The 19372-nt window shown below is 59.4% G+C and overlaps 6 protein-coding genes across 6 annotated transcripts; 2 read left to right on the top strand and 4 right to left on the bottom strand.

The window, feature by feature from the left end:
• Positions 1-203: 203 nt before the first annotated feature.
• E0L32_003138 (uncharacterized protein) lies at positions 204-2405 on the bottom strand (the record flags this gene model as incomplete). The annotated part of the gene is made up of 1 exon (XM_031137405.1): positions 204-2405. One exon carries the CDS (start codon positions 2403-2405, stop codon positions 204-206), a length of 2202 nt encoding a protein of 733 aa, XP_030999206.1.
• A 1458-nt stretch (positions 2406-3863) lies between these two features.
• On the top strand, positions 3864-6775 carry E0L32_003137 (uncharacterized protein; the record flags this gene model as incomplete). Its single annotated transcript, XM_031137404.1, has 7 exons — positions 3864-4171; positions 4229-4423; positions 4491-4683; positions 5401-5477; positions 5539-6207; positions 6253-6531; positions 6655-6775. 7 exons carry the CDS (start codon positions 3864-3866, stop codon positions 6773-6775), a joined length of 1842 nt encoding a protein of 613 aa, XP_030999205.1.
• An 844-nt stretch (positions 6776-7619) lies between these two features.
• On the bottom strand, positions 7620-8315 carry E0L32_003136 (uncharacterized protein; the record flags this gene model as incomplete). The annotated part of the gene is made up of 1 exon (XM_031137403.1): positions 7620-8315. One exon carries the CDS (start codon positions 8313-8315, stop codon positions 7620-7622), a length of 696 nt encoding a protein of 231 aa, XP_030999204.1.
• Positions 8316-9362: 1047 nt separating this feature from the next.
• On the bottom strand, positions 9363-13829 carry E0L32_003135 (uncharacterized protein; the record flags this gene model as incomplete). Its single annotated transcript, XM_031137402.1, has 3 exons — positions 9363-13460; positions 13530-13641; positions 13762-13829. The coding sequence occupies 3 exons, from the start codon at positions 13827-13829 to the stop codon at positions 9363-9365; spliced, it is 4278 nt and encodes a 1425-aa protein (XP_030999203.1).
• A 651-nt stretch (positions 13830-14480) lies between these two features.
• On the top strand, positions 14481-15327 carry E0L32_003134 (uncharacterized protein; the record flags this gene model as incomplete). The annotated part of the gene is made up of 3 exons (XM_031137401.1): positions 14481-14652; positions 14733-14911; positions 14986-15327. 3 exons carry the CDS (start codon positions 14481-14483, stop codon positions 15325-15327), a joined length of 693 nt encoding a protein of 230 aa, XP_030999202.1.
• Positions 15328-16744: 1417 nt separating this feature from the next.
• E0L32_003133 (uncharacterized protein) lies at positions 16745-18250 on the bottom strand (the record flags this gene model as incomplete). Its single annotated transcript, XM_031137400.1, has 1 exon — positions 16745-18250. One exon carries the CDS (start codon positions 18248-18250, stop codon positions 16745-16747), a length of 1506 nt encoding a protein of 501 aa, XP_030999201.1.
• Between the last annotated feature and the right edge of the window lie 1122 nt (positions 18251-19372).

Raw genomic sequence — 19372 nt, 5'->3', positions numbered from 1 at the left:
AAGGCGCCAACCCAATGCAAGATATGGATGACATGGATGCATGGATAGAAAATAGAAAAAACAGAGAATACAGCAAGAAAGAGGCTCTGTTGCTTTGGGATGAAAGCCCCCCCCTTTCCCCCAGGGAACAAGCAAGCAACAAGCCACCGCCGTGCCATGGTCATGGGGGAATCGGCCTCCCTCCCCGCCACCTTCCTCCCAGGTCAGTGACTGCGCTCGAGCTCGTAGAAAAGCAGGTACACCTCGCGCTGCATGCCCAGCACGTCCCGGGTGCTCGCCTCCTTGACCTTCTCGTCGCTGATGCGCCACCACCGGTCCGTCGTCTTCCTGTGCCGCCGCGGCTTGGCGGCGGCCGGGGCAGCCGGCGTGACTCCCGCCGGTGGGGGCGGCGGCGCGGGGACATCGCCGTCCCCGCCGGCACCGGCACCGGCGCCAGAGGAAGGCCGCGACTTGCTCGCGCTGCGGCTCCCGCTCCGGCTGCCGGGCCGGGAGCCGGACAGGCTGATGCGCGAGAGCGTCGACCTGGCGACGGACCGCAGGCTCACCGTGTCGGCCGCGTCCTTGTCCTTGTCCCTTTCTTTATCCTCGGTCCGCGGCGCCGACGTGGGCGCCGCCTTGCGCTGCGGCGACGACGACGACGACGACGACGACGACAACCCGTTGCTGCTGCCGCTGCCGGCGACGTGGCGGAGGTGCTTGTTCTCCTGGTGCGCCGGCGCCAGCGACGCGTCGGGGAGGTGCTCCGCCGACGGCGACGGCGACGACGGTGACGGCGACGACGAGATGGCCGTGAGGTCCGGCGTCGAGGCCAGCGGGCTGCCGCCGCCGCCGTCGGCCGGCGTCGCGCCGTTGCTGCTGATGCTGCGCGGCGTATTCGCGCCGCCCCCGATGCGCGGCGTGGGCGCCGGCGTGGCGGACGGGGTGTACACGCCCGAGGGCGCAAAGGTGTTGGGGTTGGAGTAGGCCGGGTACAGGTTCTGCCGGCGGAAGGACTCGTAGTGCCCGCTGTGGTGGCTGCCCTTGTGCGTCACGAGGCCGAGCAGCTTGTACCGCCGCTGGCTCAGGATGCCGCCCAGGGGCAGGCGCTCCGGGAACGCCACCTTGGCCGAGTTCTTGAGCGACTGGCGCTCGTCGTAGATGGAGCGCGACAGGTGGATGGCGATGATCTTGGGGAAGCGCGTGAGCTGGATGTGCCGTGCGATGCGGCTCGTCGGCGCGGACCGCGGGTCGGGCATGGCGACGCCGTCGGGCGCGCGCTCCGGGTCCGTGGCGATGGCCTCGTCGAGCTTGGCGATCGAGTCGCGCAGGAGGGCGAGCTCGTGCTCGTTTGCGGGCGTCGTCTTCGCCGCCGCCGTGATCTTTGTGAGCTGGGCCTCGAGGGTCTGCTTAGCGTGCATCAGGCGGCACCGCTCGCACCGGAAGTCGTCGATGTACTCGGTCTTGAACATGCTGTCGAAGCAGGCGTTGAGGGTCGTCGACGACACCTGCGGCACGTTGAGCGTCAGGGTGCAGAACGTCTGCTCCGAGGGGCGCGGCTTGAAGCCGCAGGTCAGGCACTCGATCTGCGACGAGATCTTGCCCTCCATGGGGAAGCCTTCCTCTTCGTCGTCATCGCCGTTTTCTGCCGATGGTGGGACCAGAGCGCCGCCGTTCGGCTGAGAGGCGTGCTTGATCTCGTCCGCCGCGGACCGCAGCTCGGGCGGCGTGACGTTGTTGCTGCGGTCTGGGATCGACAGGCTGCTCGCGGAAGCGCCGGACGAGTCGAACTTTTCCCTAGCGTAGTCGCGCGCCCTGCGGCCGGCGTGGTACTCGTCGCACAGGCGCTCGGCGACAACCTGCAGGAACTCCTGGGCGTCCTGCTGCTGGCGGCTGATGCGCTGGCGGAAGGCGACCTCGAGGACGCGCACGAAGGGCAGCGCCGAGATGGTCTTTTTGTATATGGGCCGCTCGTTGAGCTGGTCGAGCACCTCCTTCAGTCCCCGCGTCACGATGCCACCCTGCAGGCCCTCGACCTTCCACGCCGGCATCGGCTTCTGCGGTATTACGCCTCCTTCCGTGAGACTGCTGCCATTGACGTCGTCGGGGACGGCGGTCGTGTAGATCCACTTGTCGTCGAGGTTGCGCCTGTGCGTCTCGCGGATCAGGTAGAGGCGCAGGTCGCCGAGGCCGGCGAGGGCCTGCAGGACGGCGTTGATGAAGCAGTCGTTGGCGGCGTTGGCGAGCCCGACGACGCCCTTCTTGCGGCCGGAGAACAGGGAGGAGGCGGCGCCGCCGGCCGAGGAGGACGAGGAGCCATTGGGGTCGCCGTCGAGGAAGTAGGTCGGGGCGAAGACGTAGATGAGGGTGATGGCCGCCAGGGACGCGCCGGCGGCGTAGGTGACGGCGGTGAGGGACTTTTCCGGCATCCTCGGCCGCTTCGCACCGGGTTAAATTTTCAACGCTGCTGTTTTCGCGTGGTTTTAGCGTCAACGGCGTGCGGGTTGGCGATGAAACGGGCTGGCAGGATGCGGCGGCCAGGGGAGGTGAGGAAGGGAGGAGGAGAGAGGGTGAGGCGGCTTCGCGAGAGGCTGAGGCTGGCGTGCCATGTAAGAACTTTCTTTGTCTTCTCTTCTCTCGGAAAGACTGGAGCCTGGCGGGTGCGGGGGAAGGAGGAGATGGCTGCTGGCGTCCGCGGCGTCGGTGGCTTTCTCGGTCTGGGGGCGGAGCAAAACGGCGGGTCGGGGAGCGCTAGTCCGACATTTTCAGGAAGGAGGATAAAGTAAGGCGGCAGAAGAGCAGGCTGACTAAGATCGATTGACGGCGAGCAGAGTTCGAGAGCAATGGATGCAATTTATCAATCAGTTGGCTTATGATCGCCAGACAAAGAGGGGACCATCGCATTGTCCGTGACCATCTCTCGAGTTCTCTCCCTATGCCGTTTTATGGGTCCAGTCTCCTGTTCACCGTTGTCGATGTGGAGCCCGAAGTTGTTGCCGTTGTTGGTCTGTCAGTTCATCAGTGGTGTGAAGAGTGATGCAAGTGATTGAATCCCGATGATGGCCCTCAAGTAGCAATTGTGGTGCTCAACTCTCAGTGGGCGGGCACCGGAATGACATCCATCGCGACATCCGAATTCAATCCCTCCTGGCGCGCACCTGCCTGTGAGCAACTGCGAGCCTGCAAGCCTCGCGCCTTCTTCATCGGTCTGGCTCTCTTGAGTTTACCTTGCATTTCACCTCTTCGATTGGACGGGAGATATTACCTAATCAAGCTCGTCCGGCGAGACATGGCACATTGTCACAATGTCGATCACAGCTTCACCAGGCGTAGCGCAATTGCGCCGCAATGTTTCCATGCAGAGAAGCCTCTTTTGTGTCACCGAAGGCGACCTTGCTTTTCGAGAAGCACAGAGACAGCCTACATGGTACCAGCCGGAGGAGATGCCGGCATCTTCACTAGGCCTTTCAATCCTATTTGTCTCACGACTTTTGGGTCCAATGCCGAGTCGGGATCATGAGGCCAAGAACGCCTTGCTACTTCGCAAGTAGCCTCACGATCCAGATCCACCGCCCCACGCGCCGATTCTTCGTCAAGCAGTGCTTGCCGCACGGAAATAGCTGCGCCACGCACCGGCCAAGACAGGCTGAATCAAGCAATTCCTTAGAATGACAGCCGTTCCTGACATGACGTCTCTAACTACTGTAAAAGGCCCTAGCTAGCTCCGTATATAGGGCTCAGCTGGCTGTCGCTATCATGATGGGTGTCCATCTTCCTCGAGGCACACTACCTGTGCGATGCCATGATTCTGCCAGGACAGGCTTGTCCTTCTTCGTGCAACAACTCGCGTACGCTCGTGTAGACATCGCGACTGCATGGCAGGCTAAATGTCGAGGTTCACCCACTTCGAGCAGACCAGCACTGGCTGGACCACGACCGAGCAGACCCGCGACGGATGGACCAGCACTACCGTCCATTACTCCTCCGGCCCTTCCCGGGACTTCAGCGGCGTGCCCTTCGCCGACCGCACCTTTCGCGGCGACGGCAACCTCGCGCCCCCGCCGCAGCTCAGGAGGACCAAGCCGAAGCTGGAGACCAATCTCCAAGTGGTACGGGTCACGTCCAAGTTCATGTTTGCCGTGGCCATCACCAATGCGGCCTTTGCCGGCATGATGCTGGAGGATTTGCGACATGAGTAGGTATTACGGATGTTCTCTCGATGGCGCAGCGTGCTGAAAAACCCGGTCGGCAGCCCTTTCGATTCGACCTGCACCGGTCACTACATCAAAGACGCCTCCCACCCGTGGGAAGGGAGCTGGGCCGCAGGGCCCGGCCGGTACCACAACGAGTGCCGGCTGCTGTACAAGTGGACGTACATCCTGCTCGTCGCCTGCGCCTTCACCATGGTGCGCGCCCTGCTCGACGCCGTACCCGTCCGTGCGCCCTCGTAAGTTCTGCTGCTACGAGCTGCCATCAAACTCTCACGGAGGGGCTAACGCGCCTCTTCCCAACAGATATTGGTCGGTGCAGTACAAGCCCGGCTCCTGGATGGACCGGGTGTCCACGCCCGCCCGCGTCTACCTGCTCCGCACCAGCTTCTCGGCGGCCGCCGCGGCGCTGTACCTGTCCTGCCTCGTCATCCTCGCGAGCAGCCGGATCTTCACGGGCCCGCCGCCCGAGTACGACTCCTACCGGGTGCAGTACTCTGTATGTCTGGCGCTCGTCTGCGCCAGCTTTGCGGTAGAGACGTATGAGGCGTGCACGACTGGGCTGGCGAGCTGGCGGTCACGGAGAGCACGGGATTGAGCATGGAGTGAGACAATCGATCGTTCCAGGTTCTGGTTTGTGCCTTGATAGCTCGGAGAATTCTATCAACAGTCCACGGCTTAGAGATGTGATACCCCATTAACCAGGTTTGGAAGGCGCTTTAGATTTTTCTTTTTTCTTTTTTGTATCAGCAAATAACTTTGGGATGTTTTATGAGAAACGGTCGCCGGAGCGAGAAAAGAAGGCATTTTGGAATGAAGTCAGGCCATGGATGCTCGTGCAGGTCCATTTAACCTTTAAGCATTCGGCGCCACGAGATGTTTGGTATTGGCTCGGCGCCGGGCCGCCACCCATGGATTCACATGGTCTGGTCTGGTCGATTCGAACACGGGATAACTAAGCGCTAATCCCTGGCCAAGTTTCACTGGGCGGGAGCCCGACCAATGCCCTGCAGCCCCCTGTAGACGTCACCAGACCTCAGCTCCATTGATCCGTCCGCTGTCCAACTTCCGATGTCTTCCCACCTTCGACCACGAACCCTCCACCATTGAACATTGCACTCTCGATACCCTCTCTCTCTCTCTCTATCGCGGAGGCAGTGCGATATCAATTGACGAGCACTTCCATCGGCACACACAGCCATTCATGTCCCGGCAGACCGGCAGACAACGGTCATCATGTCGCAGCAACATCACCATCCAAGCCCCGGAGCCCGACTCTCCGCAACATGAGCTGTAAGTGCGATGACACACCACAGCGAGCACAACTCGTCTGTCTCTAACCTCCATGCTACAGTTGGGTCCGGAACCAAGAATCCTCCCCGCTTCTCCGCCTGCCGCCCGAGCTCCGCAACCGCATCTACGCCTTCGCCCTGACCTACGGCCAGATCAACATCCAGTACCGCCCCTGGGTGCACCGCCGCCGCGCCCCTGCTGCTGTCCACAACAACAACAACAGCAACAACAACAACAACAGCAGCCACCACCACAATCACAATCACCACAGGACAGAGGTCGTCCCCGGCGGCTTCTGGACGCAGGTGTACAGCGCCGACGCGGACCCCTGGTCGGGCCGGCACGCGGGCCAGCCGACGGCGCTGTCCCTGCTCTCGGGCGTCTGCCGCCAGCTCTACCTCGAGACGGCCCTGCTGCCCTTCCAGCTCAACCAGTGGTCCTTCTGCAGCAAGCACGTCATGGACCGCTTCGTACTCAAGGAGCGCCGCCTGTCGCTCGCGCAGCGCCGCGCCATCCACACGCTGTGGTGCCCGCAGGGCCAGCTGTCCAAGACGATGGAGCGGTACTTGGGGGGCCTGCGTGTCGTCATCTGGAAGCGCGGCAAGCACGTGCGCCGGGAGGTGCTGGCGCCGCTGAGGCCGTCGGACGTGGAGAGGAGGGCCGCGGCGGCGGCGGCGGCGGCGGGTGTGGGCGCTGGTGCGGGTGTGGGTGCGGGGAGGGATCGGGAGTGGTACTTTTATGATTGACGTGTGAGGAATGGTGGGACTTGGGGCAGTGGTGCTGGTGCTGGTACCTCCGACTCCGGTATAACGCTTAACGGTTGTGGCCAAGGCTGTCCACCTCAGAGCAAACGGCCTTCAAGAACGCCATGCCGCTCCGCTCTTGCCCGCCACGGCGCCCGCCACGGAAAACACCCGAACCACCGGGCTGCCAGATCAACTCCCTTGCGGTATCACGTCCGTGCTGGTCGGACATGCTTCTTACCGGCAGGCGGCATCCCCGGAAACCAGACGATAGTGCAAGGAGCCAGCCTTACATACGACAAGATCGAGAGGTATATGCTCGACAGTATGACTGGGTGAAACTCACCATCCGGCGTGCCTCCCCGCGAGCCTCCCCGCCCTGGGCTACCAGCGGCTGGACTCTTCCTCTTTACCTGCTACCAGCACACGTTCAGCCTGAAATGTGAGGAGCTGTTCCCTACCGCTGTCCGTCTCGACTCTATCGAGCCAGAAATGAAGTTTGTGGCCGCAGGGGAGCCCAGAAGAGTCCTGGCTCCTGAGCTTGATGCCGGATAGGAGGAGCACGAGGAGAGGCGTGAAAGAGAGGGTGACGAGAGGGCGAGCGGTGTCGTGGATCCTGGCTGCGGTTGTGTATGGCATCACGCAACTGCGGCTTTCAGAAAGATCAGATTGGACAGAAATAAGCAACACGATTCGACTGAGAGACATAGAGACCCTTTTATTGCCTGTCCGCACTCGGAACTGCCGTATGGATACTGGCTCCTCTAGTTACCATGGGCCTGCATAACTTCAAATAAATATTGAATTTATCGCTTGTGATGACGCTTGTGCAGTCTGGTGTTGTAAGTTCGGTGTGACTTGCGCAAGCTTTCTCTAGTATGACTGAAGGTCGAACAGATTTATTTTTCGAGCGAGGCCGGATTTGGGGTTGTCTACATATGATATGATCCTTTCCGTTCCCGGCCCTCACAGCCCCTGCTTTCGGAGCATGGTTCTTGGAGCATGGTTAGTCGCCCTTTACGATGATTCCACATCAGGATCCAGCACATTCGCGACGTTCGTCCTCTAATCATCATGTTCTCGTCAGAAACGAGAAATCTTATATACATGTAATACCATTCCATGCTCCCACACCAAAACAACTTGGCCACTGTGGGGAACAAGCAAAAGAAAAACCAAAAAGAAAAACTTACAGCACCGAGGATTCCCCAGTCGTCACCGACCTGAGTACTGATTCAGGCGATTGGCAGCTTGTCTATAGGAGAGCGGACGGGATCCCGAATTTTCTACCATCTATGGCCGTAAGTGAGAGCATGTGCGTCTCGTCTGATTCATATTTCCTTCCCTCTGCTTGTCGTCGATAAGACTTGTGCAAAGCCGCCTCCACCCTGTCGCCAGATCACAGCATGTTCTTCAAGATATCCGCGAGAAACTGATTCGACAGCACGACGGGGACCTCCGTCTCCCGCCGGCAGACCTCCCTATGCCACGCCGTGTACCCCATGCAGTCCGTGAGGATCACCTCGGCGCCGCTCTCGACGAGCGTCCTCGCCGCCGCGGCCACCTCCCCCTCGGCCGCCGTGTACGGCGACGCCACGGCGAACACGGGCGCCCGCTGCAGGCCCTTCCACTTCTCGACCTCGCTGGCGACCTGGCTGCCCAGCGGGACGAGCACCCCGGCCCGCCGGCGGCCCACGAGCGCCTCGAGCGCCGGGAGGAGCACCTTGTCCGGCTCGAGCAGCCACGCGCCGGGGGGGCACTCGAGGCCGTGGAACTCGCCCGTGCAGAGCAGCACGACGACCTGGCAGCCCTCCCGCGTCGCGAGGCGGTCGATCTCGAGCTGCACGGCGCGGTGCACGGCGGCCTTGCCCATGACCACGGCGCGCCCGTCGAGCAGGCGCGAGGTCAGGACGGGCTCGCCCTCGCCGCCGCCGCCGGGCGGGAACCGCGCCGCGATCTGCTCGTCCGACAGGCCGTCCAGGATCCCCGAGTGGACGGCCGTGACGTGCGGCGGCAGCGCGGCGTCGAGGATGGGCGTGATGTCGGCGCGCGGGGCCTGCCCGATGGTTATGGTGCCGATTTTGGAGATCGGCATGGCTGTTGGTTGGCGAAGGTATTTAGGTCGATTTTTTTTCTCGTATGATTTCTTAATGGTGAGGATAACACGGAATGGGTCCTTGTTGTCTTTCCGATGACAGGTTTCCCTATCACATATATGGTTGTTCGCGGCCCCCGCATGATGACATCCGGTCGCGGACCCGGAGTTCGGGCGCTAGGATGAGGTTGCCGACGTCGTCGGGGTCGGCTGCCAGACTAATTGCAAACCATGTCAATGCGTTTGGAAAACATGTATCATACCTCATGGTAATGATACTCTTTAACACAATGCCTCAGACCAAAGCTATTTGCCTCAGATAACCATAAAGTCAATAATTTCTGATTGTTGCGTGCTGTTAGAGGTCCGCGGGCGGATTCCTATCGCCTCCCTGGCCATGATGCGAGGATGCCAGAGAGGAGATCGTTACTTGTCATCTCCTTCGATCTGTGTCCCATGTCAAATCAAACATACTGTAATCACCTACATAAGCATTTATCAAAATATCTCTGTAAGAGAACCTCTGTAGGCCTGAAGTGTATCTCAAAGAATTAACGGTAGGGTATAACCTCGAGAAAACCAAGCAAGAGGGCTCTATGAAACCACAGTCTCCAGGAAAAGACACAATGCAACAGTGCCCCTTGAAACGCCAGGCTATCGAACAAGACAAGATGTAATACCTTCTTCCTCTCTTCTCATCGAGTAGTGCCTCGCCCCTTTGGACAGATTCTCATCCACCCCCTCCTAACCACACCCACCCCAACCAATGCAATCTACTCATACACCCCGACATAACCCTGCTCCTCACTTCCCCTTCCGGCCCCCACTCTCATAGCTCAAGTCCATGCTCCAGAGCGAATCCCACACCACGCTCTTCTTGCCCGGGCTCTCGACCGACGCGCCGCTCTGCTCCCTCTGGAGCTGCTGTGTCTTGGTATTGGATTTCGGAAGTCGGGTCTGTCAATGCGCGCGCACAGACAAATATCAGCGAACCGTTGTTGCGTAAGTCTTCACAGGACAGTAAAGAAGGAACAAAGAAGGCGGGCATCAAGGCCCAAGAAGAGAATCGATGACATTGTCGGAGCGTACCTCGGTATTACCCCCGCGCTCCTCCGGCGTCGCGGGCCCGCCACCGACAGCCGTCTTCTTAGCCGCGTCCGGCGTCGCCGGAGACTCAGCCACCACCAGCTGCTGCTGCTGCGACTGTGGCGGCGGTGGATGATGCGGTCCCGCAGTCGGGCTCGTAGCAACAGGCGTATCCGCCGCCACGGCCCGGAGGCTATCCGTCTCCACGGCATGCGCATTGCCCGCCCTCGCACCGGCACCGGCACCGGCAAACGGCAGGGCCCTCTTGGAGCTCGAGCTGGACCGGCGGCTCTCGAGGCTCTTGGACAGGGTCTTACTCACGCCGTCGATGCCGCCCGCGTGGTGGTGGTGCCCGCGCGCCGAGATGAGCCCCAGCCCCACCTTGCCCGTCGACCCGGACCGTGCGTGCGAGTGCATGTCGCCCATGGCCTCGACCGTGTTGGCCTGCACCGTCGTCTTGGCCATCCCGGGCGTCGTCGGCGCGCCCGGCTTGTCCTCGACCGCGTCGATCATGTACCACCGCAGGCCGTCCGACAAGTCAAACGGGTTGTCGTTGTCCTCGTCGTTGACCGACTCCGTCTCGCCGCCACCGCTCCTCCCCTGAAGGCTGCGCGAGAGGTCCACGACCTTCTCCTGGATCTTGGAGATGCGGGCCACAAGCCACTCCCTGTTACGGAGGCGGTGGCCCTCCTGCTCCCGCAGGAAGTAGTGGGGGAACCCGATGTTGAAGGCGGCCCACGCGCCGTTGGTCTGGTTGCGCGTCGGCAGGAAGAGCGCCAGGTCGCCTTCCTTGAAGTGCCGGAAGGCGATCTTGTCGTGCGCCTCCTTCTGCAGCGAGTGCGCCTTCTCGCGGTAGCTGCGAGCCTCGCGCTGCCACTTGCGGGCCACGTGCTCGACGTCGCGGATGCGCCGGTACATGCTCTCCGAGAAGGCGTCTGCGTCAAAGTTGCCAAGCCGGGTGATGAAGGCCTCGTATTTCTCGGCGGCAATGCGGACCTCGGGTGCGTCCATCCACCGGAGGAGTTCGAGGTCGGCGCTGTCAGCCAGGTTGCGGTTGTCTAGCACCTCGGATGAGCGTCGGATGGAAGACGAGCTGGGGTCGTTGGGATCCGAGGACAATTGAGTGGAGCGCTCAGCTCGGGGCACCTTTTGGATGACCATCGAAGTGCCATCTCGCGTCACAGAGAAGCCGACCCTCTCCAAGAGCCGCACGAGACGGTCGTTCTGAGAGAAGAGCCTCTGGGTCAGGTCTCGAGCCTGCTCTGTCCGGGATTCGAAGAGGGCGTTGACCGTAGCCAGCTTAGCCTGCGATTCCGACAGCCTCTCTTCGTACAGGTGAACCTCCTCCTCCAGACTTCCAACACGCGATTGCTTAGACGCAAGCTCTTCCGTCAGAGACTTGACCCTCCGCTCACCCTCCTCTAGCTTGCTCCGGAGGGTCTCAGAGCCGGTCTCCCCATCTGCAATCTTGACCCGGAGCTGGCTGAGCTGCTCCCGCTCCTCGGAGAGTTCTGCTTCCAAGGTCGCCGCCCTTGCCTTCTCAGACGCGAGCGTTTCTTGTGACCGCAAAGACTTCATCTCTTCAGTAGACAAGTGCTCCTTCAAGGTGGCAACCTCAGTCTTTGAGTCTCTGACTGCCGAGTGGGCAGCATCCAGGTCCGACTTCAAGACTGCCGTGTCGTTTTCCAACGACTGAAGTCTGGAGAGCAGGCCCGTTGCCTTATTAGAGATGGCCTCGATCATATCGCTCAAATCATACGGCGTCGAGCTGTCGGGAAGGATGCGGTCGTGCAGGTCCCTGAGAGCTTCGATGTGGCCTTGTGCGGCTTCCTCGACCTCGCGCACCTTCTTAGTCAGACCGCTAGACTCGTCCTTCGCAGACTGAAGCTCGTTAGTCAGGGCCTCGATCCTCTCACGCTGCAGCTTGGACTCGTTCCGCAGGAAGTCGACCTGCCCCTGCGCTTTGAGGATATCATCACTGTGATCCTTCCCCAGTGCCTCGAGCTCGGCTTCCAAGACCTTGACTCGCTCGTCGTAATGTGCCTTCTCGTTCTCTCTCGATTCGCCAAAGTGGTCTATCGCGTCCTCGGTATCTTCAAGCTTGGCTTGTAGCCGCTTGATCTCTTCCTCATACGACTTGCGCTCCTCGTCAAACTCTCGTTTCAGAGCCTCCATGTTTTGCAAGAGATCGTTCTTGGTCGAAGTCACCTCCTCCATCTGGCTTTTGAGGGCCTTGTTCTCGTCTGTATGCACGCCGATATCCTTCTCCAGCGTGATGGACCGCTCCTTGGCAGAAGCCAATTCGCTCTCCAGCTGCTGGACACGCTGCAGGTGACGAGGATCCGCAGAATCCGACGACAGCCTACGATCATCTGAGAGCCGGGGCGATCTGATCGATTCACTGGAGTCGACACGCTCAGAGAGTTGCTGCGAAGGCTGCTGGAAGAGGTTGCCGAGCGTCGGCCGAGACGCCTGGCTCTGGCGGTGAAGCAGATCCTCCAAGCGCCTGACTCGACTCTCTGCTGTCTTGAGCTTGTTCTCTAGCTTGGAGTTCTCGTCCTGCAGGTTGCGGAGGACATCATCGTCGCCGCGAATCATGAGCCCGCTCCTGCCGAGTGCCACATCGTGAACGCTGCCGTTCTTGAACGCCTTGACCCTCTTGGACTGCTGCTTCGTGGGGCTGTCCAGCTCGGCGATCAACTTCCTGATGTCGTCGACAACTTCGCTGTCCGCCTTCTGCCGCTGGAGGGTCTCAAAGAACTCTTCCAGGTTCTGTCTCGTGACAGAAGGCCACTGCTCTTCGTCGCCCAGCAGATTCACCTCGAGGCCCGGCACTTGGTTCTCCGAGGTAGACATCGGCGGTCCATAGGCGTCGCCCACGGACTTGTGCCATTTCCTCCTGCGCTTCATCTCTTCCTCCTGGAACAATGCCATCTCATTCGCCAGGGTGGAAGAGTCGGACTTGACCTTGTCGAGCCATTCGTGGCGCTTGATCGCTTCTGCCGCAAAGGAGGCATACATGTAAGGGACCTGCTGGATCAGCCGCAAGTAGTCGAACGTGTTGAGATCTTCATCATTGTTGATGCCAAGGATCTGCGACTTGACGGTGGTACTCAGGCTTGTGATCTCGGCGATGCTGCGCATAAAATCTATCGACTCGTTGGCCAAGGAGTTCCTCGCCCGTGATGCATACTGCAGCATCTCGTCCATCTCCAAGGCGCGCGTCCGCATGGTAGGGAGCAGGCGCTCAGTATGGTTGGCTGCGATTTTGGATGCCTGCAAGACATTCTGATTCGAGTCCGAGTACTCCAGAGTGGTGTAGTAATCAGTATCAATCTTCTTGGCCACCGCTTCGATATCCTGGAGCAGCTGTAGCGCCTCGCCATCGTGGGATAGTGCGGAGCGGGCAACCGTGCGTTCGAATTCGGTCAACAGGCTCCCACAACTCTGGAACAGCTCAGTAGCCGCGTGATCCAGGTCCGAGACCTTGGTGTTAAACTTGCGGAGGGCGGTCGGCGCAAGCTTGCCGGCCTTCCGGGCAGTCTCCAGCTCGATCAGGTCCTCCAGCGAGGCCTCGCGCGATCCTCTACTCCTCGAGCCGAGGGTGTCGAGCCCCGTCATGAACCGAGCCATGGCGCTGGATATCGGTATGCTTCGCGCCAGGCTCATGTACCTCTCCCATCGGGTGACGAGGGAACTATATTCCGTCTGCGCCGGCCCAACCCACTTCTTAAGCTCGGTATATCTCGGTTCCAGGCCCTTGACAACAGCCTCCAGGTTGGCGACGGCGGCGTCGAGGCACCGCATCATGACGTCCATCTCGCTATACCGGTCTTGCGTGGCATTCGCCATCTTTGCGCAGTCCTCGGCGGCCTTGAGCGCCCACGCCCGGCGCACCTTGAACAGCTCCTGCCATGACTGAAGCGAGCGGTGATCGCGGATATCGTTTGGAGGATCGGAGACGGTATACTTCGGGGGCAGAGGGATATCTACGCTGGGCAAAGAGCCGGCCGGTGTCGTAGACTGTGTCCAGCGGATATCGTAGACATAGATGTCCTTCTGCGAACAGGCTGATATTAGTCACGAGACATGGCGTGGTTCAAAGCGTCCTCCGATGCTGGCACTGACCTCTAACGGGATAGACTGGAGCTTCAAAGCCTTGCCTTGAGGCGTCAGAGCAATGATGCAGTTCGCAGGTATCGAGCTTTGGGATGCCAAGGAGGCTTTCAGGTCGTCGACCCTATGATTGGCGCATTGAGTCAGCAGTGATGTCTGCGAGGCGGTGCGCACATGCGGCGGGCGTGTTGCTTTTGTCGCGACAAAGAGACGGTAGGACAGCGAATGAATGAATGAGACTTACGACGTAAACTGGGCAGTATCAACTTGCAGCCGCTGCCCCGTGTGGGCAATCAGGACTGAAGTGGCCATCCCCGGACATGCCCCCCATCCACGCCGGTGAGATGATGGATGCCACCCGAGATGACGCTAGGATAAAGGGCGATTATGGATGCAGCTCTGAGGGAGATGGTGTTGATCGGATGCAAGCGACTGTCGGCGAGCTGGTCATGTCGCATCTGTTCTTGCCGCCCGGGTGTTGTATTGAGTATCGCCCTTTGTGCCGGGTGTGGTGCGACTCGAAGTTTAGGCTTCCTTGCGGAGCGAGCGTCGAGGCTGGGAAAGTCGGAACAATGCCCCCAGCTTTGACGAGAGCCTGGACCTTCTGGGGTGAGGCTTTGTGGCCCACTAAAAAGCCTTCCCGTGACGCTAGACGGGTGACCCTGAAGTTTCACCTCCAGCGCTCATTCCCACTGGCCGCTCAATGGTCGACCAATTGAACAAGTCTGGCTCTTGCAAGACCAAACACCAAACAGCGCCCGATGACGACCAGAGGATTCACAACCAGCACGCGCCCGTCTTATCATCCAGGTGCCGGTCGAAACGTATTACAATCCAGAGGGAACGTCGGTGCTATCAGACTCGTGAAAACCCCGGGCCGGATTTAGAGGGGCCATTTCACAGTCGTGATCCCTCCGACCCCTGTACATCGAGACCAATCAATACAACGCGTCTCGCCCGAAAATGAGTGGAGGGCAGGACACCGACATGCAAGATCAAGCAGCACCCGGCTCATCACCGCCATGGCCACTCCGGATCTCAGATAAGGAAAAGCAGGTCCTGGATCTCTACGACCGGCTCCGGAACTTGCAGCTTGAGATCGCTCTGGTGAGGGCTCAACAGGCGCATAAACCAGGTGAGCTTCTTGACGCGAGCACGCGTGAAAGACGGCCTTTCTCATCTAAGCTCGCCCCCACTGATCATGTACAAACGCAGTCGCATCCGGCAATCCAACAGAGGAAGAGATCAAAGCCGCGCAGGACGATGTTCTAGAAGCTGGCGCAGCGCGTATCCTGAAGAATGATGTCGTCGAGAGCATTTACACGGTCAACCCTATCCTGAGGGCGGTCCACGGCGCCACACGTGCCTCGCTCATCGAGCAGCAAGTTCCCCATGTGCACCCCTGGGAATGAGAACGCCATCGCACTAACCTACGTCTATCAGGGATGTTTTGCCCTTGGTGGAACAGAGAGATGAGACGTCCATTGCCGTTGCCAAGCAGGCATCTGAAGTCCGCAAGGTCCTGGATCAGCTCATCGACATAGAAGCCGAAGCGCTGCGTCTCAGCCGCCGCAACGCCGAGCTGGCAGCACAGGTCGTCCGGCTCGCTGTCGAGGCCGACAGGGAGAAGGCCATGGCCGATGAGGACACGCAAACAGCCCAGCAGATCCGCCGTCTGGAAGACGACAAGAGGGCGAGCCGGCGCAAGTGGCAGGTCATGAAGGGAACCTCTAGCGCCATCGTAGCGGGAAGCGGCGTGGACTGGGCTGGCGACGAGCACCTCCGCGACATGGTACTTGATCCCGAATGAAGTCATGAATGCCGGCGATCTTATCCGCACTTCCCCCGAGCTGATCCGGCCGCCCAGTCCCAGCAGACCTGCGCGGCGGGGCCGTTGGCAACGGGGCCCATGGCTCCCGCAAAGTCTAGCCATGTCATGGGTCACCAGAGCCGCCGCACCATCCTGCCAAATGGATACTCTACAGTGCCTGGAGCACACGTGTTATCTATTCACCTCCAGGCGTGAAAATACTTTCTCGGCCAAGTAGAAGGGGGTATTACTTCAAGCACGGAGAATGGACTGTTCTCATGGAGCAAATATGGCAGGCAAGCATATGACCAAGATAAGCTCCATGTCATAGAAGCATAGAGACCGCCTTGTATTGAGGACTGGATAAGAATTCAATCGACGGCATTACAAATTCTCTTCTCTGTAGTAAGTACGTGAACTGCCAAGTCTTCAGACTTGATACCTTCTTTCAAGCTTCATCAACGCCCCGGACACAGGGAGTGGCTGCGTCAAAGAGGAACTCTCGAAGCGATTGGTTCATCCTCTCCACAGCCGTGTGCCTCAGACTCAGAAGACACAGCCATATCTCTGGCAGGCTCTGCATCATCGCCACTCCTATCCACTACTGCAGATTCCACCAGATCAGCCCTACCACCCTCTCCATCACCATCAAGCACCCAGGTCCCATCTCAAAAGGCTTGAAGGAGCCGGAAGCTTGTAGGTCAATCGAAGATACATCTAGAGATGATCGCGCCACGAACAAATAATGAACCTGAAAAGAAGAAAGAAAAAGAAAAAAAAAAAGCTGTGAACATGGTCCCAATTAGATATATCAGTCTTGTCAGCAGGACGGGCTGAAAGTCGCAACACCCTCAGGTAAATAAAGGATTGATATTTCATGTCTGTCGTGTCATTACATACATAATCATAACATATCGTTTCAACATTGTGAGCTTGCTTCATCATCATCATAGGCTGGTCATGATAAAGGAACAGAGAAACGGAAAGGAAATCATCAGAGACAGCGCGCAGAAACAAGACGAAAATCAAAAGAGGTAAAAATGACGAAACAAGGGGGTATCTTGGGTGTGTGTGTGTGGTCTTTGGGACCGACCACCCGGGTTCGGGGCGCTGAGTTACCCAGTCTTTCGTCCAAAAGAAACGGAAAACAAAGGGAGGGAGCAAGTTACAAAAAGCAGGAAGAACACAACTTGATGGGGGAAGCCAAAGATCGTTCGTTGACAGGAGATCTTTGCAACAAGCGGGGATAGAAAACGAATCTTGAAGCAAATGATAAAGAGTTAACGAAAAGGAAGAAAAGCAAGACGATGACAAAGAATATAAAAGCCAGAGGCTACGGGGAGGAGGAGGAGGGACGGACAGCAAGAGAGCAGACCGAACTTCCCGCAAACGACACCACACACCACACACATCATCATCACCCTCCTCCACCCTCGCCGCCGCCGCCGCCACCTCCACCTTCCGCGCCCGTAGCCTCGCTCGAGGCCACCGACATAAACGGGTCAAACACCTCCTTGAACCGCGCGGCCGCCTCCTCGCTCTGGAAGTTGAGCTCGAACGCGCCGCCGCCGCCGCCGCCCTTGCTGCTGTGCCGCCGCATCGTCTCCTGGCGGTAGTCGGCGCAGAAGACGTACAGCTGCACGTCCGACAGGAGCACGCGGCGCCGGCCCCTGCGGGACAGCCACGCCGGATGGCTCCTCTGGCTCTGGTGCGTGACAAAGGCCGTCCAGACGGGGCACCGGCGCAGGTCGCCGTCCCAGACGGCCGCGTGCAGGCGCAGGCCCCGGGTCTCGGCGTCGCGGTACACGATGAGCGAGTGCTCGTAGCCGTCGTCGTTGATGCGCGCCTGGAACAGCCGCCGCTCGCCCTCGAGCCGGAACTCGTCCGGGTGCAGGTCGAAGCTGCGCGCCGAGTTGCGCTTGAGCGCCACGAAGGCGCAGTGGAAGAGCACCATCTCCTCCCACGTCAAAAAGTAGAGCACGGCCCAGGGCGTCGAGCGCTGCATGCTCGCGGACCAGCGCTTGAGCACCAGCGCCGCGCTCTCGCGCGAGATGCACAGCTCGTGCGCGCCCTTGAGCGAGAACCAGGGCGTGCCAAAGTGCAGCGAGCGCGCAAACAGGTAGGCTGAGTTGTCGCTCGTGTCGAGGAAGACGGTGACCGAGATGCGGTCGTTGTCAAAGGGCCGCTTGAAGAGCGTCTGCAGGTTGCGCGGCATGTGCAGCTCGCCCACGGCCGAGAAGGGCCGGAAGGTCTCGGAGGGCTTCAGGTGCTTGAGCGGCGTGCGCGACGCCAGGGGCCGCGAGAAGATGTCCTCAGCCCAGTGGATAGGGCGCTCCGGGGTGTAGGGGAGGACGAGGCTGGTTGGCGGGATCACGACGAGGCTCGATTGGGCCGCTGGTGGGGGGATGCCGCGCTTGTCTCGAAGTTTCAGGATCTGGGTCTGGAGGAGCTCGAGGGTGTTTGGGTCAAAGTCTGGCGAGCGTGCCAGCAGATGTCCGAGCTGATCGAGGAAGTGGTTGTAGAGCATGAAGCGCTGGGGGAGCGGGAGATTCGATGCCTCCTTGCCCATCTCATGGTACATCTTCCGCCAGCGGTTCTCCCTCGATATAGCCTTGTTCTCGTAGTAAGACGTGATATCCTTCAGGCTTTTGGAGAAGCATGGCATGATGATGTTCAGATAATTCAGCATGACGGGCACCCTCGAGACATGTAGCTGAGCCTTGTCCGCCAAGTCACGCAGGAGCCGTCCCGATCTTCTGATCTCTTCCAAAAGGGTCACCATCATGGGCCGCAATGGCTCCGATAATGAGCTCTGCAGGCCCTGAAGACCAAAGGCCACAAAATCAGCTTGTTGAGCCTCGCGGCAGCACCCATGGAGGAGTTCCATATTGGCCGGGCCCACAGATGCGTTGAGATAATCCATCTTGAGGAGCCACGCTGGATTCGTGTCTAGCAGTGTTTGGTTTTTGATATAGTCCCAGGTAGGTTATTCTTTCTTCCCTCCCATTCCCAAGAGCGTCCGTGTGATATCGCGCAATATTAGGATCAGTACCGTTACTTCATCGTATCGAATGCTGTAGTGGACTTTGATTTTGGTCGTCAGAGTATCTTTCTTGTAGGGTTGAAAAATACAGCTCGGTTGATAATCGTGTGAGGGAGTCAAAGGTGGCCAGAGTTCCTTTCATGTAGCATGTTGAACCCGGGACAAAGGGCGGTCGGCAATAACAAGGTTTCTGTCAGAGCCGAGTAGTGCAGCGTGGCATGTCACAAACGGCTCGGATTCGAAGATATCGTGAAGGAGCAACAAGGTGGGAAAGAATGACGTCGAGTTGCCGGCTGGTCGAGATCCATCCACCGATCAGCTTTTGTGCGAAGAACAGGAAAAAGCGACGCCGCGGTTCACACACCCGCCGGACATTCCTGTGGCACTGTCCAACCCTCCCACACTCTGGCAGACCAGGAGCCCGTCATGTTCAGATGGATTTGTGTTCCGAGCATCGAATCGGCCACGCGATCGTACTCACCTTAGATGTTGGGAGTCATCCACTGTCCACTCACAGCCGTTCTCAGCGTCCGCTAGCCACCAACCCCCTCGTCCTGTGCACTTGCTTCAGCGGTCATTGCTTGGGCAGTCGAGGTGGGAGAATGAAAGGGAGAAGAGCATCCGAATGATGAACAACAAAAGCAAAAGATGGCACGGCAATGCCAGCGGCAACAGACAAGGAAATGCGAGCAGACTTATCTCGGGCACCTCGACCCACCACGGGTGATTCCCAAGGCCCCGTCGACGGCAATGTGCGGAGCTGCAGCACTCGCTGCCCTCCCGCGAAAAAAAAAGCGCACGAGGGTGGCCTGGGGAAAGGGGGCCAGCCCAGGTGGAAAGACAAGACAGAGAATTGGAGAAGTAACGAGATGACTGCTGCAACGGGCGCCACCGGCTGCAGACACAAGACCCGGCTCTCGAGGACTCAGCGTCTGCCACGAAGCCAGACGAACACACGTTTGAGTCGGGAGGTGCATTAGGACGGCCGTTGTGGGCGAATTG

Source organism: Thyridium curvatum (assembly GCF_004353045.1).
Source record: "Thyridium curvatum strain D216 chromosome Unknown NODE_13_length_580902_cov_83.771903, whole genome shotgun sequence".
Classification (NCBI taxonomy): Eukaryota; Fungi; Ascomycota; class Sordariomycetes; order Thyridiales; family Thyridiaceae; genus Thyridium; species Thyridium curvatum.
Note: the sequence above shows the minus strand (reverse complement) of the source record. Positions and strands in the feature narration are given on the sequence as shown.